Consider the following 22,505-nt stretch of genomic DNA (forward strand, 5'->3'; position numbering starts at 1 on the left):
CTCTCATCATTTACATCAATATGACTTTCCATTACATTCCGGGTCACGCTGTGCAGGTTCAGGTGGATTTCTTCCGTTTGTGAGAATGAGATCTCAGTGATTTTGCTAAATGTGGAAACTGGATTGCATCCAATGTTACTCTGACATTAAATGTGGAAGGAAAAAAACTGTGACATAGAGAGTATTGATGCACTTGCAAAGGCAAAACAAACGAGCAACTTTAAGTCAGCCGAATATATGAAAATGTGATGAATGCAGGAAAAGATATGAATGCGTTATCATGCACCGGAAGGATTTGACCTACAAACGTGAACGATTATTTCCTGCTATGAGATGATGGGCTGCTTCTGTTATGACACGCTTTCCAAAGTAACTCTTAAGAGATCAACGTAAATGTCAGCAAACACATTTCAACCTTATTCTGAAATGATGGGTTAGGATTCTCCGTAATGTTAAATTGTTATGTATGTAGGGTTGTCGAAAATTTTAAGGAGTCTCTTTCTTTCTTTGTAGAGAGCAAACTACCTGTGGTCAATTCCTGTTAAGAATGAGATCTACATGAGTGAGAAAGAGGGAGAAAGAGAGAGAAAGAAAGAAAGAGATCCCTGCCTATTGAGTGTATTCTACTGTTTAGTGCTCATATATTGATTGTGATCTCCTATTATATAAGCCTTTAATGTACCCAAAGAGCAGCTCAATCTCTCTCTCTTGAGCCTCAGGTGCAGGTCAAAAGCACTAAGAATACTAAAGTGAGTTCCTGGACACAACCGAGGTGAAACGGCCATGATGCGAATGACCACCTCGGGGTGTGCATTAACTTTCGATAATTGAAAGGACCGGAGTCAATTATTCCGCTTATACCACGGGTACCACATCACAAGTAATTTTTCAGGTGTTTTACTTCAAGAAATTTGTTATATTTGCCGCTCTCTAATGTTACTCTGAGTGGGGGACTATTTTCTCATCCGAAGCTGCCGGTAATTCAAGACGTAATTTTTAAGGCTTTGAGAGAGAGTGCGCATGCACAAGTGATAGTAATGACAAAACCTTGCCAACAAGTAGGCTTTTCAAAATTTACAAATGACTTTGTTGGTATTTTATAATTATAAGCATGATGTCAAAAAACGGAACAAGTATTCAGTCGATGTTTATTTATTCATTTAGTGCCTGCTAAAGTTCTCGAATTTGCATAGAAAGCTCACATGTGGTTGTTTAAAGCATTTGCCCCCCTCTCTTTCTACCTCTTCAGAAGACGTATTTTTTGTTTTAAGCCAATCGTTGAACACATTTACTGCCCAAGCTGTTGTCTGTTTGGTGTTTTTTTTCATGTTTTTCACATTCAATCTTGTCTAGTTGTTCTTCAGTGGTCGTATTATGACGTTTGCTAATGCTGGCTGCCTTTGATGTTCGCTATCTTTTTTAGTCATCTTTTGCACTGTCAAGTAAAGCTTTCGCCCAAATTGTCGACATTTTCTTTCTTTCCATAAATATGAAAATATATTTCTGGAAATTGAAATCGTCTTCAATGTTGTTTGTGGTTGACTAGCTACAGTTTAAATCCGTTATAACGATTAAACTTGGCGCAGTCATATCGAACTTTAAATAGGTAAACAGATTTGGAACTACTTCATAGGTCTGCGTTTGACTGAAAAATTATGCACACCTGTAGAACCTTCGTCAGCATCAAGAATCAAGCATTACACAGCCCCATAAATTTTAATATTGCACAGCACCCCATTATTCCATTTCAAAGCGACCAAGGCTACGTTTCCTGATAACGTTGTCTCTTAGCGAGCTACAAAGATTCTAAAGGTACAACTTAACTCCAGTTATACCTGTTCTAGGCATGTTTCCCGAACTTTACCTTATGATGTTACTTTATTACGTCCCACAGCTTAAGGTAAAACTTAAGAACGATGTAGCGATAAGAAGGTTTCGGGAAACGTGGCCCCCAAAACACTATAACGAAACCCATTGCTTTGTGGGTCACAGTCATGCAGGGTCAAAAAGGATGCAATTTTCAAGATAAATTTAAACAGATCAAACAGAAATCAAGGTGAGCTGCCCCCTTAGATCTTTTTTGTTTTTGAATTTTTTTGAATAAAGTGAAGAATTGTATTTTCAATTCATTTTGAAGTGGAGGTTTATGTTTCTTTCATGGTTCAGCCGTTAGGGTTAGATTCATGTTTAGCCGTTAAAGATTCTTAAAATGAAGACATAAAAAACATGAAAAGGATAAAACACTAGACATCAAAACAAGATCTCCCCAATACCTCAATGGTTTATGCAAGACAATGAGATTAAATGAAGGCCAAATGCAGATTGCTTCTTCAGTCTTCTGTTTTAAAAATGATCTCAATATGAATTCTTTTCAAATTCTTAAAAGATCAAATTATGTAAAATAAGGTATCCACATTTGTTCATCAGCACTGATAAGTCATCTCATATGCTTTTAAATTTAGATACATTTTAGAACACATAACTGAGAACTCCATTATGCCTGGCTTTGAAAGATCAATGACCGACCGATAACAGGAGATTTTAGATGAACATCTGCCACACTTCTGTCCTGTGACCTGAGCCACTTCTCATCCAGTCAAATTCTCCAGTCAACACAATCTCTGAAGACACCCCCTAAAAACCAAAGCCAGCAGTTTATTCCACGGCTCAGAGATCTGTCCTGATTCTAGCTCTCGCCTCATTCCACACTGCTTTAAATGATCAGCTATAAACTGACTCTTAGCCTGCTGAGTAAAGGTTATGTAAAAAAAAGCCCTTTAAAAAAACACGACTGTATTATTAGTCTCTTATTCTATGCAGAACCGATGCGGATACGCCCTCATGTTCACCCGAGTTTGAATGAGCGGCTTTACTCACATAAAGTGTTTTCTTGAGGAGGAGGGGATCGTGACAATGATATGCGGTTAGCAAAACAAGAGCTCTGTTTCACAGCTTTCTACAGACAAGACCATAGGTGTACTCCTTAAAGATTCTAGCGATTCCTTGCAGTCTTAAAAATGTAAAATTTTTGAAACTTAAATTAAAAAATATTAGCATAAATAACACAACACAAAATCTTGAAATTACTATTTGAAACATTTTCACTCATTCTCTTGTCAGGTCTTAAAAAAACTAGAGAGATTACATGATAATTAAAAAATATGTAACATTTAAATTTAATTAAAGACTTAAGCATTATCAGTATTTGTCTCAAAGATCCCTCACAGCCTGTAGTGACCAAACAATCTTCATCTGGCAGACAAAAATATCTGTCACTGACTTATGACATCATGCAAAGTTATCTCTACAACTATCTTGTAAAGAGACAAACTCTAACCCCTGACACAAAGTCTGGCCCTCTTTGAAATTTATTGTGGACAGGAAACCAAAAGACAAGGACAGGGCTTTAAAGACTGACATTTAAATGACTAATGCATTTTTTAAAGAGCGGTTTTGGGACTATAGAGGTCGTAAATCAATGATACTACAATAATAGCACAGCAAGAAACAAAGTGGCTTGCAATGATAATTGCATCGCTGCCAGCGGCTAGTTTGTATCCTCTGACACTTCACCTCACATTTGGTCTTGGTCTTAATATTAGTGTATTTTACTATCGTTACCTATCACTGAATTGCCTTCTGTTTACACTGTGGAATATCATCTCTCCCTATTTGTCTTGTGTGCTAACTGTTTCTCTTTTTAAGCTTATATACTAAGACTCATCAAGCAACCTTGGTAAGTTAGGATTGCACTTCATACCCGGTGAGTCATGGCTTCTACAGTATTCCTATTGTTGTTACTTGCACCTCATGTCATATGTTTAGCTTAGCCGTCTCTGTCAGCGGCGAGGGTTTTACATGCGATAATTGCAGGAAAGTAGTTAGGCTGATGTAGAATTAGAGTCTCGCATCCAATCTTTATTTGAGGATAGTAAGAGTGTTAGGACCGTAGAAAACACTTGGATGCGAGCAATGTTAGTGCACACAGCACGGTTCCTGTTGAAAATCCCCTGCAGCTGGGAAACTTTGTGACCGTGAGATGGCATAGTCGCAAGAAAAAACATCACTCAACCGTTCCGATTAAAGTCTCGAACAGGTTTGCCCCGCTCAGTGACGCACCGACTGAGAAACCTGCTGAAAGTGCCCTAGTGATCGGTGATTCTATTGTCAGGAACGTTAACATAGAGGCACCAGCCACCATAGTCAAATGTTTACAGGGAGCCTGACATCAAGTCAAATTTAAATGTGCTAGCTAAGGCTAATCGTAAATTCAGTAAGATTGTTATTCACGTCGGCACAAATGATGTTAGACTCCATCAATCGGAGATCACTAAAGATAATATTAAAAGGTGTGTGAGCTCGCAAGCACGATGTCAGACACTGTAATATTCTCTGGCCCCCTCACTGCTTACCGTGGTGATGAGATTTATAGCAGATTATCATCACTAAATGGCTGCTTGTCTGAGTGGTGCCTGCAGAATAATATAGATTTTATAAATAACTGGAAGAGTTTTGAGGGCAGACCTGACTGTTGAAACAAGATGGTCTCCATCCCTCCTGGGATGGGGTTTCCCTCCTCTCTAGAAATTTGGCACACAGTCTTAATAATGCTAAAGGCTGACTACCTGGGGCCCAGGTCAGGAAGAAGACAGAATGGCTTAACCAACTGTCTGCTTGCCGTCTCACGTTACAGAATACACAAATTATACAGCCTGTAATAATCCCTTCTCACAAACAACATAAAATAGAGACTGTGTCTGTCCCCCGGATTAGCAAACATAAGATAATGCGTAAACCTCTTGAAAGTAATTTAATAAACTTTAAACAAATGAAACATGAACATAATACAGATAATCAACTGTTACGACGCGGATTGCTTAATATTAGATCTCTCTCAAATAAAGCACTTTTTGTTAACAATATGATAACCGATCATAAAATAGACATGCCCTGTTTGACAGAAACATGGCTAAAGCAAGATGATTATATTACTCTAAATGAATCCGTCCCCCAAGATTATTACTATAAACACGAGCCTCGTCTAAAAGGTAGAGGGGGAGGTGTCGCTGCACTTCACAATAATTATTTTATCACCTCTCAGAAGTCTAATTTTAAATAAAAAAATTGAAGTCATGGTACTTCACGTATCAACACCTAACTAGCTATTCTAGCTATTGTATATAGGCCTCCAGGGCAAAACACAGATTTTATTAAGGAATTTGGTGGGTTCTTATCAGAACTAGTACTGGCCGCAGATAGAGTCCTTGTCGTCGGTGACTTTAACATCCATGTAGATAATGATACAGATGCCTTGGGAATGGCTTTCAAAGACACTCTTAACTCCATGTGAGTTAGTCAACATGTGTCAGGACAAACTTATCTTCGTAATCATACTTTAGATTTAATACTATCTCACGGTATGAATGTGGCAATGTTAAAAACGTCAGGAAATACAGGAATGCCATAAAAATGTTGTAAACAGGTTCAATAATGGAAGGAAGAAAGGAATCAGGGGTCGGCGTGGCTGGGAAAACTGTAAGAATCTCTTTATTTCAAAAGTACTTCCGGGTATTCACTTCCGGCTTCAACATACAAATTTCTACACAATCTTTCTGGATCGTAGATTCCTTCTGGTCAGCCCTTTGGACGCAACGTCTCTTGGCTCCGGCACACACACACATTTTCCCAGCCTCTCTCTCCTGCCTCTGGATCTGTCGATCCGTTTTATAGCGTCTCCTCACCAATTACTAGAACGAGAAGCAGGTGTTTTCACTAAACCGTTGATCCGCCTACTCACCGTCTTTCTCCCGACACTCTCTCTCCCCGCAGACCGTGCTGAACCACGCCCACTTCCCCACAAACGTCTAGATCCGCCTACTTTTCATCACTAATAGAAGAAAACCTTCAAAACCCTAGGCTTTTATTTAACACCGTGGCTAAATTAACAAAAAATAAGTCGTCAGCGACTTCAGATTCTGATTATCAGCATAACAGTAAACTTCACTAGTAAAATCCAAGATATTAGAGAAAAAATAATAACAATGCAACCAGAAGTGAAACCCGCTGACCAAACTAACTACAGCACCCCTTAGGAGAAATTGCAATTATTTTCTACAGTAGATCACGATGAACTGTCTAAAATCATTAGATCATCTAAATCAACAACATGCGTGCTAGACCCTATACCTACGAAACTACTAAAATAAATGCTCCCGGAAATTATAGATCCTCTTCTTAGTATTATTAACACATGTCTGACATTAGGACACGTGCCTAAAGCATTTAAGGTGGCTGTTATAAGGCCCCTTGTCAAAAAACCCAAACTCGACCCAAGAGAACTAGGGAATTACAGGGCTATATCGAATTTACCTTTTATATCTAAAGTTCTGGAAAAAGTAGTTTCAACTCAGTTATGCTCCTTCCTCCAAAGGAGTGACATTAACCAAGAATACCAGTCTGTATTTCGAGCATGTCACAGTACAGAGACTGCTTTGATCAGAGTTACAAATGATCTGCTTTTAGCGTCTGACCATGGCTGTATTTCGTTGTTGGTGCTGCTAGACCTTAGTGCTGCATTAGACACCATTGACCACAACATACTCCTGCATAGACTCAAAAATTACGTTGGCATTAACGGAATGGCATTGAAATGACCTTAGTGCTGCATTTGACACCATTGACCACAGCATACTCCTGCATAGACTAAAAAATTACGTTGGCATTAACGGAATGGCATTGAAATTGTTTAAGTCTTATTTATCTGACCGTTTTTCATTTGTAGCAATAAACAATGCGGTGTGCCGCAAATCGCAAGTCCAGTACGGTGTACCACGGGGCTCAGTCTTAGGGCCTCTGCTCTTCGCATTATATATGCTACCTCCAGGAGATATAATAAAGTGACACGGAATTAGCTTTCACTGTTATGCTGATGATACTCAACTTTATATTTCCTCGAAGCCTCATGAAACCCAGCAGTTCCATCGAATAAAGGAATGCATAGTTGATTTAAAAAACTGGATGAGTAGCAATTTTTTACTACTGAACTCAGAAAAAACTGAAGTGTTACTTACTGGACCGAAAACCACCATACGTAACAACCAAGCATACTGCTTAACTATTGACGGATGCTCCATAAAATCCTCGTCGTCAGCTAAGAATCTTGGTGTTATACTCGATGGTTATCTGTCATTTGAGAGCCATATCGCCAACACCTGTAAAATTGCATTTTTCCATTTAAAGAATATATCTAACTACGTCATATGCTGTCACTGTCAGATGCAGAGAAATTAATTCATGCATTCATGACATCAAGACTAGATTACTGTAATGCACTTTTAGGTGGTTGCCCTGCAGGCCTATTACAAAAACTGCAACTGGTACAAAACGCGGCAGCTCGAAATCTTACACGTACAAAAAAGTATGAGCATATTACCCCGGTTCTGTCAACCTTGAACTGGTTACCTATAAAGCATCGCATTAACTTTAAGATCTTGTTTATTACCTATAAAGCCCTACATGGTCTAGCGCCGCAGTATTTGAATGAACTTCTATTGTTTTAAAAATCCTCTATGTGCATTACGCTCTCAGGCATCCTGTCAGTTGGTAATACCAAGAATTTCAAAATCAAGTGCAGATGGTAGATCCTTTTCTTATCTAGCGCCAAAACTTTGGAATATTCTTCACTGCACTGTCCGGGAGGCAGTCACACTCTGTCAGTTTATATCTAGACTAAAATTATGTACTTGTTGCATCAAACAGTGCAGAACAGTACTCTACTCTCAGCCAGTCTTGTCTCTTTGTTCCAAGGATACCGCAGGATGCAGTTCATGCCCAGACCTGATGGCAGAGCTGAGAATGGGAAGCGGTGACCTGACAAGATCTGAGATGATATAGCTGGATAAAGGACGCGGCAACTTGACATGATTTTTCTACTACACTTCAAATGCTATTAGATTGTTAATGATAATCTTAAATCTATAATTTATTATTGTCTCGTTAATCCTTGTCTCGGAAACCGCCCCTAAGAGTTTACAAGTTGTAAATACGAGTTATGAGATCACTTGAATGCATTTTATTAGATTATCTTTATTTTTATTCTTTCGAAAGTGATTTAAATATTGAAGTGTCTTGTGCTTGTTGCTTGTAGAAAGTCTAGTAAGAAAAACACCTGATGTAAAGAGTGCCAGAGATCTGAAATAAAATAAGACTGCAGCAAGAATAGAGTGCTGGACTTCAAGAGAAAAATACATAAAAAACAACCTTTTGGAATTCTGCTCTGCTGTGGTCTTACAGATCTGCCCAGGTGAATAATAGAACTAAGACACGTGGTGAGACCCAGTGATCCTTTGCATATATCCTCAAAGACAAACATCTCTCTCATGATGCGGGTACAATGGGTTTTTAGAATGCTTTTGATTGTGATGCTATACATTGTCATTGCAGTTCAAAAACATTATAAATGTTTGTTTTAGCTTTGCTAGATATGTCGATATTTAATGTAGCCATATCTCCTGTTTTGTCAACAATGGCATTGGTCTTCAGATGATAGGCAAGTTGCATAAACATATTCACAGTCTGAACAACTAGACTCAGAGACTAGCAATTAGTTAATACTAATGAGTCTTACTTTTCAGATTTCAATAAGACCGATCTATATTTTTATACAACTGACTTGAAGAAGTTATAACCAGTCTTGAAGAAAATACTTGAGATGACTAACATTAAAGACTAGTCTAAGCAGTTTATGCAACCGGCCCGATATCATAGTTAGATAGCATTTTGTAGTATTTTGTGCTGTTTGGACTGCATTTGACAACAAGTAGGCTTATACTGTATTTATAATATAATTGGTTATTGCAGACATATATAAATGATCATGCTTTAAGGAAGGGAGTTCAGTGCACATCATCTTAATGTGGCAGTTAATTTTCGCAATAAGAAGTATTTTGGAAAAGTCTGTTTCAACTGTAAAAGACATGCTCTACGTCAGCGGTTCTCAATCCTGGTCCTCGCGACCCCCTGCTCTGCATATTTTGTATGCTTCTCCTACCGCTTCGGAGGTTTGTTTAATACGCCCATAAGAGCCCTGCGAAGTAAACATCACTAGATATTCTGCCATAAATCCCGTTCGAAATGTGGATAATGTTGCGCAAATCTCAAAATTACGGTTAAATAACCCTTCAATCTTCCGTAGTAAGTTTTGTTCTTCGTGTTCTTAAATTAACGTTCAGGGAACACGTCAATCGAAACGCGGTTCATTCATTAAGCTCTCTTCTAATGAGCTAGAGATTTAAATCAGGTCTGTTAAACAAGAGAGATACACAAAATATGCAGAGCGGTGGGTCGCGAGGACCATGATTGAGAACCGCTGCTCTAGGTAAAGAAGCATTGCTGTTGTTGTTGGATATTTCATGTTGTCAGCAGGTTGCTTGTATTTTGTTGTGCTTGAGTTGCATTACTTCAGAATCCAAACCTCATAAACACTGGAATTGCAAAACATTTCCAGAACATTACAGTTAATATTTGTATACTTTTTTTTTTTAACAGTTTCGTATAATTGTTGCACTTTATGGCAACATTGGTTAAGAAATTAGACAGCAGTTTTGGGTGAGTTTTAAGGCAGTTAGTGTCAAATCAAGAAAATCCTAAGAACTGGATATTACACCTGTTTGCAGATGTGTTATATAATATAATAAATAATAGTACAAATATAAATAATCAGTACATTTAGACTGGCAAAAATGTGTCACACAAAACAAGTCAAAATGTATTCGAATAAATTTCCCTGGTGTTGCATGTTTAACCTTCAACTCAACTCCAATCAACTTTATTTATATAGCGCTTTTTACAATTTTCATTGTTACAAAGCAGCTGTACATGAGACACATTGAATACAAGATAAACAACTAAAGGCATATACCTGTAAAAACAAGAAAAAGTTGAAAACAACAAAAGACAGACATACAAATGCTCCACACACACAATATGCATACATACTTACACACATTGACATAGACGCACACATGCACAGTGAAAGCACACGTTTGAGATAAAGGAGAGAGAACCACAGGTCAAATATTAAACGGACTATAAATTCTTATATGCAATATTAATTATGTCTAACTTCTAAATTCTAAAGCACCCCCCCGGCCAGGCAAATAGTGTAAAACAATATGGAAACTGTGTCGAGGAACCCAAAACTCCAATCGAGAAAAAAAAAACTCAGGAGAACCCAGGCCCAACCAGGGGATTACAGTTGCCCTATAGCAATTAGTAAAGACTAATGAGTCTTACTTTTCAGATTTCAATAAGACCTCTCGAAATCTTGGATTTTTTTTATTTTTAACGTGGCACTAAAACGCCGCCGTAAATTAGGATAATAAAGTCTATTTAAAAAAAAAAATTACAAAAAACTTTACAGGCCTGCCTCTTGAGACAAAACAATTGCACTAATTTATTTTAAGTTATGTCAGTCGAAGTTGTTTTCGATCAAGACACCTCTAACATTTAAGTTAGTCTAGGACTAGGCTTAAGCCATGTCCGGGAAACCGCCCCTTGTTCGGAGAGCTCCGAGCTCCAAATCCGCGGCAACGTTACACGAAAACACACGCAATATGGCGGGAACTACAGAAGTGAATGTAGCCAAGTTTTGTATTATTTAGTTGTCTGTCACGTCGTGTATTAAGCAAATTACTCTTACTACTGCACACGCGCGTGTGTTGCGCCTTTTTATGTAGGTTCCAGTAACTAACTTCAGGGGCCAGTTGCATAAACATGGCTCTCACTAAATCCTTGGTGTTTCGAGTCTGACGTCATCACCCAAACGTGTTTTTTCGTCAATTTTAACAATCATAGGTAGTTAAGATGGTTACAGTGATGTTAGGGTGTATGTAAGGGTAAAGGTTTCGTAAGACTTGAAACACCAAAGATTTAGTCAAAACCAACAAGCCACGCCCACAGATCTGACTCGAAACACAAAGGATTAAGTGAGAGCTGCATAAACATAGCAACAAAGTTGAGGTGTCTCAACAACGAGTCTCACATTATGCGGCGTTGTGCAGAAAGATGAGAACGATCATCGTATTTGCAGCAAAGTCTCGCGAGAGCGGTTCGAAAGCTCACGGAGCAGGCAGCCTGCTATCGCGGTAATCGATGTTATAAACCGAATGGTCCCTCTGCGCAAAGCAGCGGCGCATGAAGTCCAGCGCACCTGCAGAAATGAATCCACTCGCTGTCTTCTCGTCAGTTTCGTAAGAATTGTGCTTTACTCTCAGCTTTTTAATGAAAAAAAAAGTGTTATTTCGATGTCGGTCGAAGTCACTCGTTTATCAAATAATTCCGTGTCGACAATAGTAAAACGTTCCGGTAGTGACGGTGAAATTAAGCTTTTCGAGGCATTGAGGCTTTCCCCTCAAGTGCGTCATAAACTTTGTTACTCGAAGCTTTTTAAAACCGTCCACACTAGCGCCATCTTGTAGTCAAAAGGTGGAAAAAAAGTTTTTTGTCCATTAATATTTTTATTGTGTAACCGGGTTATAGATAACCCATGCACATACGGTTTAGCTACTTATGACTACGCCACTCCAAGTTAAATGGGTAGGAGATCCCAAGTTCCCGCACAGCTATCCAAACAAATGAATGCAACTTAGGCAAATATTACTATGAAACAATCACCACATTTATCACCACACTTTTTCTCTTGGTGTTCAACATCAGTAAGGACTGGTTCAAAACCGGCACAGACCTTAACATCCAATATAGGGGGTACAGACACTCTCGAAATAAAATAAAACGTACAACACACTTCAAAGAAAAGAAATATCACACTCAAGTGTAAAACAACTCAAATGTCACTCCATTACACCCACACGTGGACTTAAGCGACTAATTCCCCCCGCTATTGGCGGCAATGGTATTACACACAGCAGATTTACTCGGACCTAGTAGTCCAACTGAGAAGGTGTTCATGGGCCCACAACAAAATTAATAAAAGACAAAAACAAAATAAACAATCCAAATCTCAAAAAGAATAAAAGGATGGGAAACAGTGATCAATCCAGACCAGAAGCACTCTTCCATTCCATGTCAACTGCACCTGGAAACTCAAAGGGATCCCCCACACGTCTCATTCATTGATTGCAGCGTATATCAGCGTTTACAGTAACAGATACCGGGCGTTGTATCCGTCATTCAGCCCTTACGACTCACAGTCAGATGAAAACTGGGTAACCGTACTGTGATGTACCCGTCTATAAAGATCCACCGACACAGGCAGAAACGATTTACGAAATGCGGACTGAATAAACAGCACGTTCTTCCAGAGACCAGCAACCAAGAAACCGCCAACGATATGAGTAATACTCACAGGATGTGACGTATTTAAAGGCAAATCACCGTTCTTATTCTACGGGTGTCACTAAGAACAAAATACAACAGCGCCCCCCACTGACTTGGCTACAATTGTATCACGTAATACGTCACTTAAATGAAATAACCATTTTTCATGTGTTAGTTTTAACGTAGCTCTTTGGCCTATATATGAAAAACTGATATTACTACATTTTTAAAGAATCAATAAATGGAACAAAACATTTTTTTATGGACATGCCTCGATCACCATATGCAGTTATACACAGAAATGTTCGTGTTAGTTCATAAGAGAGGTTCATGTAGACATACATGACAAAATAAAAGACTTTTAAATAAAAGATTACTGTGACGTGATTGTGAACTGGGGACTTGACATTTTATTTTGTGGGTAATGGCAAAATCTCAAAATGAAATTAAGGAACAGGGCGTGTTCAACAGTGCGAGGCTTTATCTTTATTATTTCCTACTTTTGCTGACTTTGGGATAGTATTTTACACAGTTGACAGTTGGAGTCCCAATTCACGGCTGAATCGAAAAAGACAATCGAAACCTGCGCGAGCCAAGGCTTCTTGAAATTTGTGAATCAAGAATACGAAGCAGTCACGTGATTGTGTCTAAAAACGAAGCTTCGGACACCATCTTTAAATGTTGTATGGTCACTGCACCATCAAACCATAGACTTCGATTTAAACGTGCCACATTAGCGACTTGAACTGTTTTTAGTGCATACAGCCGATGTTCCGCTGCTTCTGTAAACCGTTAATGAGCAGGACCTCTCAGTAAATACGGTTTCTGTGTGAATGCAGCTATTGTATCTGATGCAGATTGGGGAACAGGTGCAAGATAATGATGTCTCGAGACTATCGATTTTTATCCCTACAGACAAAGATGTGGTTTTTTTTTACTTTTTAAACCTTACTCTGTGAAATAACATGTAAAGTTCACATTCCATATAGCAAACTTATAACCAAATTTAAGTTTATAGAAATAATAAAATAAATTAAAATTTGCTAGTGGAAATGAGGAATATATTACATAAAGATCCATGCCTAGAATTAGAGAATCTCACCCTTAAAACAAATCATTGGTTTCTTAAGCACTAGTATGGTTTCTCACATTACAATTAACATGTATACATAAGACATTTATCCATACAAATTAATCAAATACGTTTGAATTTGTTTGTCCTTTGGTAAACTGCATCTCAGTGGTTAGAGTTAATGGAACCTTGCGAACCCATGTCCATCCTTAATCATGCGATAATGCTTTTATCCTTTAATATTTATCAATATGGAATTTAATTCTCTTACTGCCTTATATAATCTACTGAGTAGAGCATTCGGTTTTCATTCTGTTATATAAATTAAATTGTCTGTCCTTTAATTGCAAAACATGTATTCTGGCAAATAAGGCCAATGCTTGTCAATCTTGGTGACTTGAGTGTAATGCTGCAGTGAGGCTTTACCTAAAATGACATGCCTTTTAAACGTTATAAATTGTGAATGAAGACACTTAAGGGCTTTATGGTTAAGTCCCGCTCAGGTGAGCCAGCAGCTGGTCTCAGTCATCTTGTTGAATTTCCTTTGTGATGTTAGCTGTCAATTATGAACCTACAATCCACAGCCACATCTTGAAATAATGAGCTGACAGGTCATTGTAAATGGCCTTTGTTTGCCTCCGCTTGCTCCAGACCACATCTGTTCATGAGGGATTGTTCATGAATTAAGATTTGATTGCAAACATGAGCCCTTGAAGGCTATGTGGGGAGGAGGGCCTGATGTCAGGCTTTGTGTTGTATCACGACTCCCTGGGTGTTAATAGAAATTAGTAGTAATAGTGATACGGAGGTAACTATGGCCATTAAAGCAGTGAGTTAAACAGGTCTAGGTCACATTTCCCCCCAAAACAATACAAACACATAAATTCAAATAAAAAGCATAAACCTTGTTGGGCTGTTGTGATATATAATGATAGTTTACATATATATATATATATATATTAAATAATACATATGTTATGCAATTTTTTCAATAATTATAATGAGTGGAGAAAATATTTGCATTATTTATTTTTAATAAAGAATCAAGTTTTTTTGCATGATGTAAATTGGAGGTACAGAGAATGCAAAAATATTGACCAAAAAAAATTTTATCCGAAAGAAATGAGCTTAATCTTGCTCAAATATACCATTAGGTAAAATATAAATGTTTATAAATGTATAAATATTGATATTTTCTATCATATAAAATAATAACATTTGGTGTGAAATGTGACTTGCAACATTCAGTTGTTTTGGGACATTCACTAAATGAAAGATTGTGGCTTTAACAGATTGTGGCTTTTTTGTTATTTTTGACATACAGTCCTAAAGCATAACTAAGCTTGCAGCGTCATGAGCTAGATGAGTTAGAAAAGCAATCAAAAACCCTACGTACCCTTGGCGGTGTGAAATTATTAACACTAAGTAGGTGTACGTGCTTTTTGGGCTTATTGCTTGAAGCAGGTGGAGGCTTTTGTTCAATTCTGTCCATTTCTGGCGGACAAAGGGAGGTGCCTGGTGAATGGGGGAGGGGTGATATAACGGGGGGGAGGCGGCACGTACTTTGACAAATCAAGATGGCAGGTGTCCGAATCTAAATGAGCTTTCTCATTAGCATTACAATACACAGCAACGCTTATCTAGAGGAGCTGCCACAGACAATAAGAGAGCGCAATATCGTCTTTAAATATCTGTCTGTATTACACTGCAGAATTATGCTGTGGTATAAATGTTTTATTTCCACAGTCTTTGAGTTCAACGGATACCAATTTAGGCCAACCTAAGAATTGATATTTATAATTTGGTTTAAAGCAGGTAAATGTGTTTTGTTCAGACTGCTGCCCATAATGTAAGAGAAGACGGCATTATTATTTTACAATGATTTACTTGTCTTTTTTAATATATATTTTTAAATATGTTCTTAATCTTTATATACTATTGGTTAAAAGAATTTAAATCACTGAATGTTTTTTCTTGGCCAGTTAAAGTAACCGTAAATGCTATTATTTTAGATTACATACAAAATAACTATAATTTTATAAACTCCATTAATGTGATATAATGCTCTCTGTCTTGTGGCTTTTAATAGTTTTTTATTGATTATTGTAGTTAACACATATGACTGTGTTAGATGGTGTTGTAATGAAAGTGTTAAGATTTTATGACCCATAGATGCTGAATTTTGTAAATTCTGAAGCTAAGGTGAAGCAAGTAAGATTAGGGATGCAGTTTTTAAAGGCCGAGTATACGAGTACCGATATTTTTTCAGGTACTTGTCGATATCGATGCATGTACCGATACCTGTCCCTTTTCAAAACACAGTGAGACTGATAAAAATACAATAACTTCACAGTTACAAACAACTCCACCTCAAACACTTTATGAAAAAATTAACAATTTGATGTACTTTTCTAACAAACTGTCAAAGGAAATTTCACAACAAAGTTCTATCTGTTCTTTCAGTTATGTCACCTGAAGTATCGGTCTTTGATATCGGTGCATTACCAGTACGAGTACAAGTACATGAGCTTAGTATCGGGCCCGATATCAGTATCATCCCTCAGTAAAATGCAGGAATGAAACTACAATTGGAGGTTTTCCATTTGTAACTGAATTTTATTTTAAACGCCCACTTTCTTAAAACTAAAGGAGCAACCAAGTTTTAACAGCAATGTCCGAAAACAATTTATCGAACTGTTCTTCAACATTGTTTTTCTTATCTTTTAAATTTTACACAAATAACGTTTTGTGCATCGTAAAGAAAGCAATACTTGTTAGATGTATTTTATTGAACCTTCAACCCTGACAACGGCTTACTTGTAAACTTTTTTTAAACTTTTGAGAATGATGTAGACTGATTTATTTGATACATTTGGACTTTAGATGATAATCAGATGACAGGACACTGACCCACCTGGTCCATATGCTCCTTCACATTTTTTCAGATATCTCTGATTTACATTTATTCATTTGGCAGATATCTTTGATATAGGTTTATATTTCAACGTTCCTTCACATATTATCTTGTCCATTATTAAAGGGCACCAGCATGACCTCATGTCTCTTGTAGGTATAATTTATTAATAAGCCACCTCAAGCGCAAAGTGGGTGCCCACGTGTTATTACGTCGGAACAATTTTTTAGACAGCACTGACCTGTATTCTGCCTCTGTTAGTGATGTGATAGGTGCCTTTGATTTATTACAGTTGAAGGAAAACTGAGGACAACATCATTACTTCACTAATAGATATTGAAATGTGAAAAGCAAGCAATAAAGTAAACACGTTTTTCAAGAATGGCAGGTAGCCTAAAAGTGTGGCAATATCTAAACTAACTGGAAAAAGTCTAACTTGAAAATAACACCAAGGAAAGTCATTTTATGGGCCAGGTACAGTAGATATAGCAGTGATCTTGATGTATTTGAGAACAGACTTTTTACTATTAATTTTTTTTTCAAATGTTTTTGAGCCACCACATGGGCACCTACTAGACCGACTGTGCACTGAGGACCATAAACACAAACAACGCTTATGAAACACCCATAAAAAGGCAGACATGGACACTGATATTCCCATCATATGCCATGATACTCCCACTCAACCAGAAGAGCACTAAAGCATGAAATCTCACCATATGGCATTTTGAAATCTAGTTCAAACACCTTTTTTTTATATCTTTTGTGCAATAATCTATTTAAATTGCATTGCATTACATAACTAAGCATATAAAATAATGCTAAAAATGAAGTGATGATGCTTAATAGTAGATGAAGAGTCACATGCTGACGCATAATAAGACCACTGAACACACAAATAAACACACACATGTACTTACGGGCTGCAGAACTGAGCTTCACATTAACATTAAAGATCCACAATATCAGAGGCATCTGCGGTCCCACAATCCGTAGCATTCTCACTTATTTTCCGGTGTAAACAAAGAAAATCGCGGCGTTCACTCTCACCCCTCCCTATACGGAAGGACAGAAGCCCGTCTGCGCTATTTTTGCGAGATATTTGCGCAATACAGCCAGCTTCTTACATTACCCAGCAACAACAGGCCTCGGAAAACGCTGCACGTCGCATTGTTTGTCAATGCATGTACCGGAAGAGAATCGTTTCACTGTACGCTCGTACCGTCGCTCGATTCGCATTGTTACAGTAATACAAGAGGAGGGTTTCCGGGACGGTCGCTGTCCAGGTGCTGATCTTAATGAGCTCGCGAATTCACCCCCCTCTGCTTGATGAAGTGGTACAGCCCACCGGCGCGGATGAGCGACAGGAGCAGGTGAACGATATAAAGAAAGGGGTGGTTGGGTCATTTAAAAAAAATGTTTAGCAAAAATGAAAATTATATCGTGGGGTATATGCGATGTTACGCTGCCCATGTAGTATATTTATTTATGTATTAGATTTTAGACCATGTAAATAACATGCCAGTGCCACGCATTCCTTTCTCTTTGAAGTGTAAAACCCATAAATAAAATGTTATTCTTGCGCCACCCTCAGGGAAAAGGATGAGAGATAGAGAGATGATTGAAGACATTCTTCAATGAATGGGAATGAGGATTTTAAGATCCAAATATGCTCTTTCACAATCCTGATATGATGACTGAATTTTTATTTTACTGAGCATTATTTTCTTTAAGGTCATAAAAGCCAACAATTATCATTATTGAATATATAGAAAATGTCTTCAATTAATTTAGTTTTCAGTTTGAAAACTCTGACATGACACCTAAAACCTTCTTATATTTATATAAAACTAAAAACTACACAGAATTCAAATATTATAGTATAATTTAGAGTCGTTTAATTAGCTTCATTTAGCACGAAAAACATAAAATGAAGTTAAAAGACATTTTTTAATCAAATTTTCAAGGAGTTACTTGAGAAATCGGTGCTCACATTGACAAGGAATATTATGCAACGGTTAAAGCAATGTTAAGGCTTGACTACGGGTGCTTCTCATTTCTTATTTGTGCGTCCTCGTTTCCTTTCCTCGCTTCCTTTCCTCGTGTCTTAGCTCCACCTCCTCAGGATACGAGAGAAGGAAGCAAGGAAAAGACGCAAGGACGGAGGAATCGAAGCAATTGAAATGATATATCCTCGCTCTTTAGCATCACTTCAAAGCGTCGTCAACTAATGATGACTCTACACCGCTGGATTTAGCTTGAACATCGGGATTCTTGAACATAAGATATAATTATTTATATTGTAACCGTTTCAACCTCCACAAAATACCACATTTGTTCTTATTTTTTTTTACCAGTTATTATTAATGAATTTTTGTTGTTTTGATTTCACATACATCGTGTTTTGTACATGTAAACAATAATGATAATGTTTATAGTAAAAATAATTAAACTGTGCTGAAAAGTACACTTTTTAAATCGAAATTAAAGGCACTGTCAAAAAAAGAACACACAGTTACAATAACTTTACGCTCACATTTATGTATGTTTTAATGTTCTGCCATGGTTAGCACTTGGAGCACATGTGAAGTGGAAGGAGAATTTATACGTTCGTCACGTTTAGGCAATAAAAAACTTCCGCATACACCTGTGTATCCTCGCTCATGACTCCTCGGGAAGCCTCCTCCCTCCTCGATCCTCGACTCCTCACGGTGTAATTAGAGAATTGAGATGACCTTCAATATGGCTGAGCTCGATCGGTTTCAGGGTTATAGGATGGAGGATAGAGGAGCGAGGAGACGAGGATGTCCATATGAAGTATTCTAATTGTTTTGATACTGTACTTTTCTATTATACAAATTCAATAAATTGTGATGCGATGCAATAATGCAATACCAGATGCCCAGATTATGTATCATCCTGCTATCAGGTGTAAAAGCTTTCTGACATCAATCTTAAACCTTACAAATTTTCCATAATCCTGTAGCGTTTTTAGCTGCTTGTTAAATTACGGATGAGTTTACTCATCAAATAAGATTCTCCACCAGATCTATCAAGATCAAACATATATGAAATGAGTTGTTAAAACGTCAAATTCAGTCAAGGAATTAGTTTAGCTCAAAGGCAAATATGTATAATAATCGTCATTACACATACATATTTTACAATTCTGATTAGCAGTATAGTGATACAAATCCTATATGTATTCGTCCAGCAAATGCATTAATGATTTATACACTAACGTTATCTCATGACCATAAGTAACGTGACTTTACCAAACAAAATATAAGAGCAGAGGTAGCATAGATCGAAACACAGTTTAAGTGACCAAGTTTGTGAGCGTGAACAAAGAGAACCCATCACAAATGCCTTTATGGGTTTTTATTAAACTCTACTCTACATGGTAAACAAAATGAAGACAAACAAATACATGAAACACAAATGCGCTAGGATGCGCAGAGAGAGAGAGAGAGAAAGTGAGAGGGCATGGCCGCGAGGCCGGTAAAACATGTCTGAAAACCATTAAAATCATCTTTAACAAAGAGGCACGATCTTAACGCAGCTTATCTATATTTAGAAACGGATACTTGCAATATTGTTGTTGGACCAATATCTGTATGCGCGTTGATGGAAATCTTGAATGGTTTCAGAATGCAGTCCTGTTGAAACGCTGAGTTTGGGTTCTGAGTCCAAAGTTCCATGGCCTAAACAGACTCCCCAGAGGGGAGTCCCTTGGAGTGTCTTCTCGTCCTCTTTCTTTTCCTTTTGTGAATGCCATGAAAGTGAAAAGGGGGCCTAAGAAAGATCCTTTGTTTCTCATGGCACCTCATTTGCATAGCTCTGACAGTTTGGTCAGTTTGCGTTTAATACCTAAACTTAGTTATGGGCATAGTATGATGTGTGCTATGTTTTTTATAACATAGCTCATCATATAGGGAATTCAAAGATGTGTAGTTACATATGAAACATGCAAGGCATTGAACTGTGAACGTATGAATACGTCAAATGAACCCTGAATCAAAACTTGCATATCTAACAAATACAGAGTATATAAAATAGCACGAGCGACAACACACAACCTAGACATTTAGATAGATTTACAAAAAGGATAGTTTAAATCACATAAGTTCCTATTTGTCATAGAAATTTCTCTGGTTAGCCTCAGATGGTAAGTAAGAGATGATACACAGACTTAATTACTTACGCTTTGAAGTCTATGAGTCGTAAACATCCTACAGGGAAACCAAATGGTTATCACACTATCTTTGAGAGTTTAAACCCTAAAACCAGACCCCATGGAGCTAGGTCTGCTATGGTCTTTGAAGATGTGATCTGAACACCTAGACAAAAGGGAGTGAGAGGTTGAATGGCTTGATCCATACACTACATATCCCCCCTTTCGGAAGAGGAAGTGCGAATGTAAACTTCAGCTGACGATGGATAGTTGGATCATGATGGCGGGATCACTGGAGGTTCCTATTGGTCCACAGGATCTCGACATACAGGCAGAGAATGCTCCCGAGTGGTCAGGCATTGTCTTTTTATTGGGTACCTTTCATCTTTTCGATCCTGCTTAGACATCAAGGGAGAGCACCCCTGCACCTGTTTGCTGGTTCTGGCAACAGGTTGGTTAGGGTGTGTCCTGTCTCCACAGAGATGCACCGCAGCAGTCATGGATGAAGCAGCAGGTGGGATGGAATGTTGGCTTCCACGCAAATGCCTGTAGTCCTGTGTCATGGGAAGGGGTGTTGTCTACATATCCCCAACCGTCTCAAGTAGCTGGGCAAAGTTATGATACCAAATCTTGTTACTCACTTCACTTTCCTCTTGTGAATCTTGCCGGGTGCAGCATGCTCTCTGGCCTTCACATGTTCTGCAGTGATTGCTGGGCAAAGGCTGGTGTCACACTCCGGGGTCTTTCATTGAAGTACTGGTGAGCGGTGTAGGACAAGGTTGGGGTCTCATTGCTGGCCCTGGCGATGTTGTGGTGGTGCCGTCTGAACTCAGGCTGTGGTAAGAGCCATGTTCTGCTGGTGCTTGGTTACCTTCCTTTCGTTCTGGTCACGCTGTCAGTTTAGACCAGTGTTAAGGCAGTGTTTGGCAAGTCCAGCTTTCAGATGGAACTACGTTCAGCAAGGGTAAATCAGGCATGTGGTGAAGCACAGGTGCCATTTGGTGTGTACATGGCACCGTCTTGAGCGCTCGTTTACATGAGTGGGCTGTTCTTTTAACATTTCACGAACCTTGTAGGTGGTGTCCTGTGTAGCTCAGGATGCAGCTAGCTTGGGATGTAATGTCATGTGGTTCTGTGAGTGGGGCCACATAGTTGACATTGGTTCTGCATCATTGTCTTTGTGACGAGCAGCTGTAGCACTGGCCGTTGATTGCAGGTGCAGGGCGTGGTCCATCTCCTTGGACTGGTAATCCGCTGTCATGCTCTTCATAAAGACATTGTTCAAAATCTTTGGTAACTGTACTCACTTGTACAGTATGCATGCTGCAAAAAGCTGACTTATTCAGTAAAAAGGGGGTGTGGCTTCCAGAGTGGGCCATGCTCCACGTATTCCCTTGAATATGTGTGTTTGAAGGCTTGGTCACACTGTGTGTTGAGCTGAACAGTGACCCCTTTTGGTGAATGCAGGTACAACAGTCTAATTTATTCACCAGAGTGCAAAACTCTGGGCTGTTCTAGTAGATCGTAGAATGTTCTCGCACTTGAGAGGGCCCCCCATGGGGCTGTGAGATTAGCGAGAACCAGGAAGTAGCAGGTTCAGCATTGGTTATTCCCTTTCAAGTTCAAGGCACAGGTGTCCTGGGCCGTTGCTGTGGTTGACAGGCATGAGTCCAATGGAAACTGAGCGCACTTGACAGAAGAGGAAATGTCTGAAACTGGTGTTGTTGGAGAGAGAGTGTGAACAGTGTAAAGCTGATGTCTGAGATATCTGCCCATGGTTCCTGTAGGGTGCCATGTTCATCTTGTAATAGGATGACTGTCTCTGTGGTCGACCAGCAGGTTACAGAGATCTGGACATTTTTCTCAGACGGAGGGCATTCAAAAGGGTTGTTTGTTTCACATGCCACTTGTGGTCAAAAAGAGTCTGATTTGGACTTTAAATCCTCCTGTTGAGGTTTCTTGTGGAATCAGCTCCTTTGATGTCCCCAGGATCTCTGCTGTCTCAGACG

The 22,505-nt window shown here is 38.5% G+C and overlaps 1 protein-coding gene across 1 annotated transcript in view; it reads right to left on the reverse strand.

Annotated features, from left to right (window-relative positions):
• Positions 1 to 17,601, reverse strand: part of cntnap2b (contactin associated protein 2b) — a 51,197-nt gene extending 33,596 nt beyond the window's left edge. The window contains exon 1 of the mRNA XM_056743349.1: positions 17,243 to 17,601. Coding sequence (XP_056599327.1) covers positions 17,243 to 17,321 — 79 coding nt within the window. The 5' untranslated portion in view covers positions 17,322 to 17,601. The remainder of the gene's footprint in view (positions 1 to 17,242) is intronic.
• Between the last annotated feature and the right edge of the window lie 4,904 nt (positions 17,602 to 22,505).

Source organism: Triplophysa dalaica, chromosome 3, assembly GCF_015846415.1.
Source record: "Triplophysa dalaica isolate WHDGS20190420 chromosome 3, ASM1584641v1, whole genome shotgun sequence".
Classification (NCBI taxonomy): Eukaryota; Metazoa; Chordata; class Actinopteri; order Cypriniformes; family Nemacheilidae; genus Triplophysa; species Triplophysa dalaica.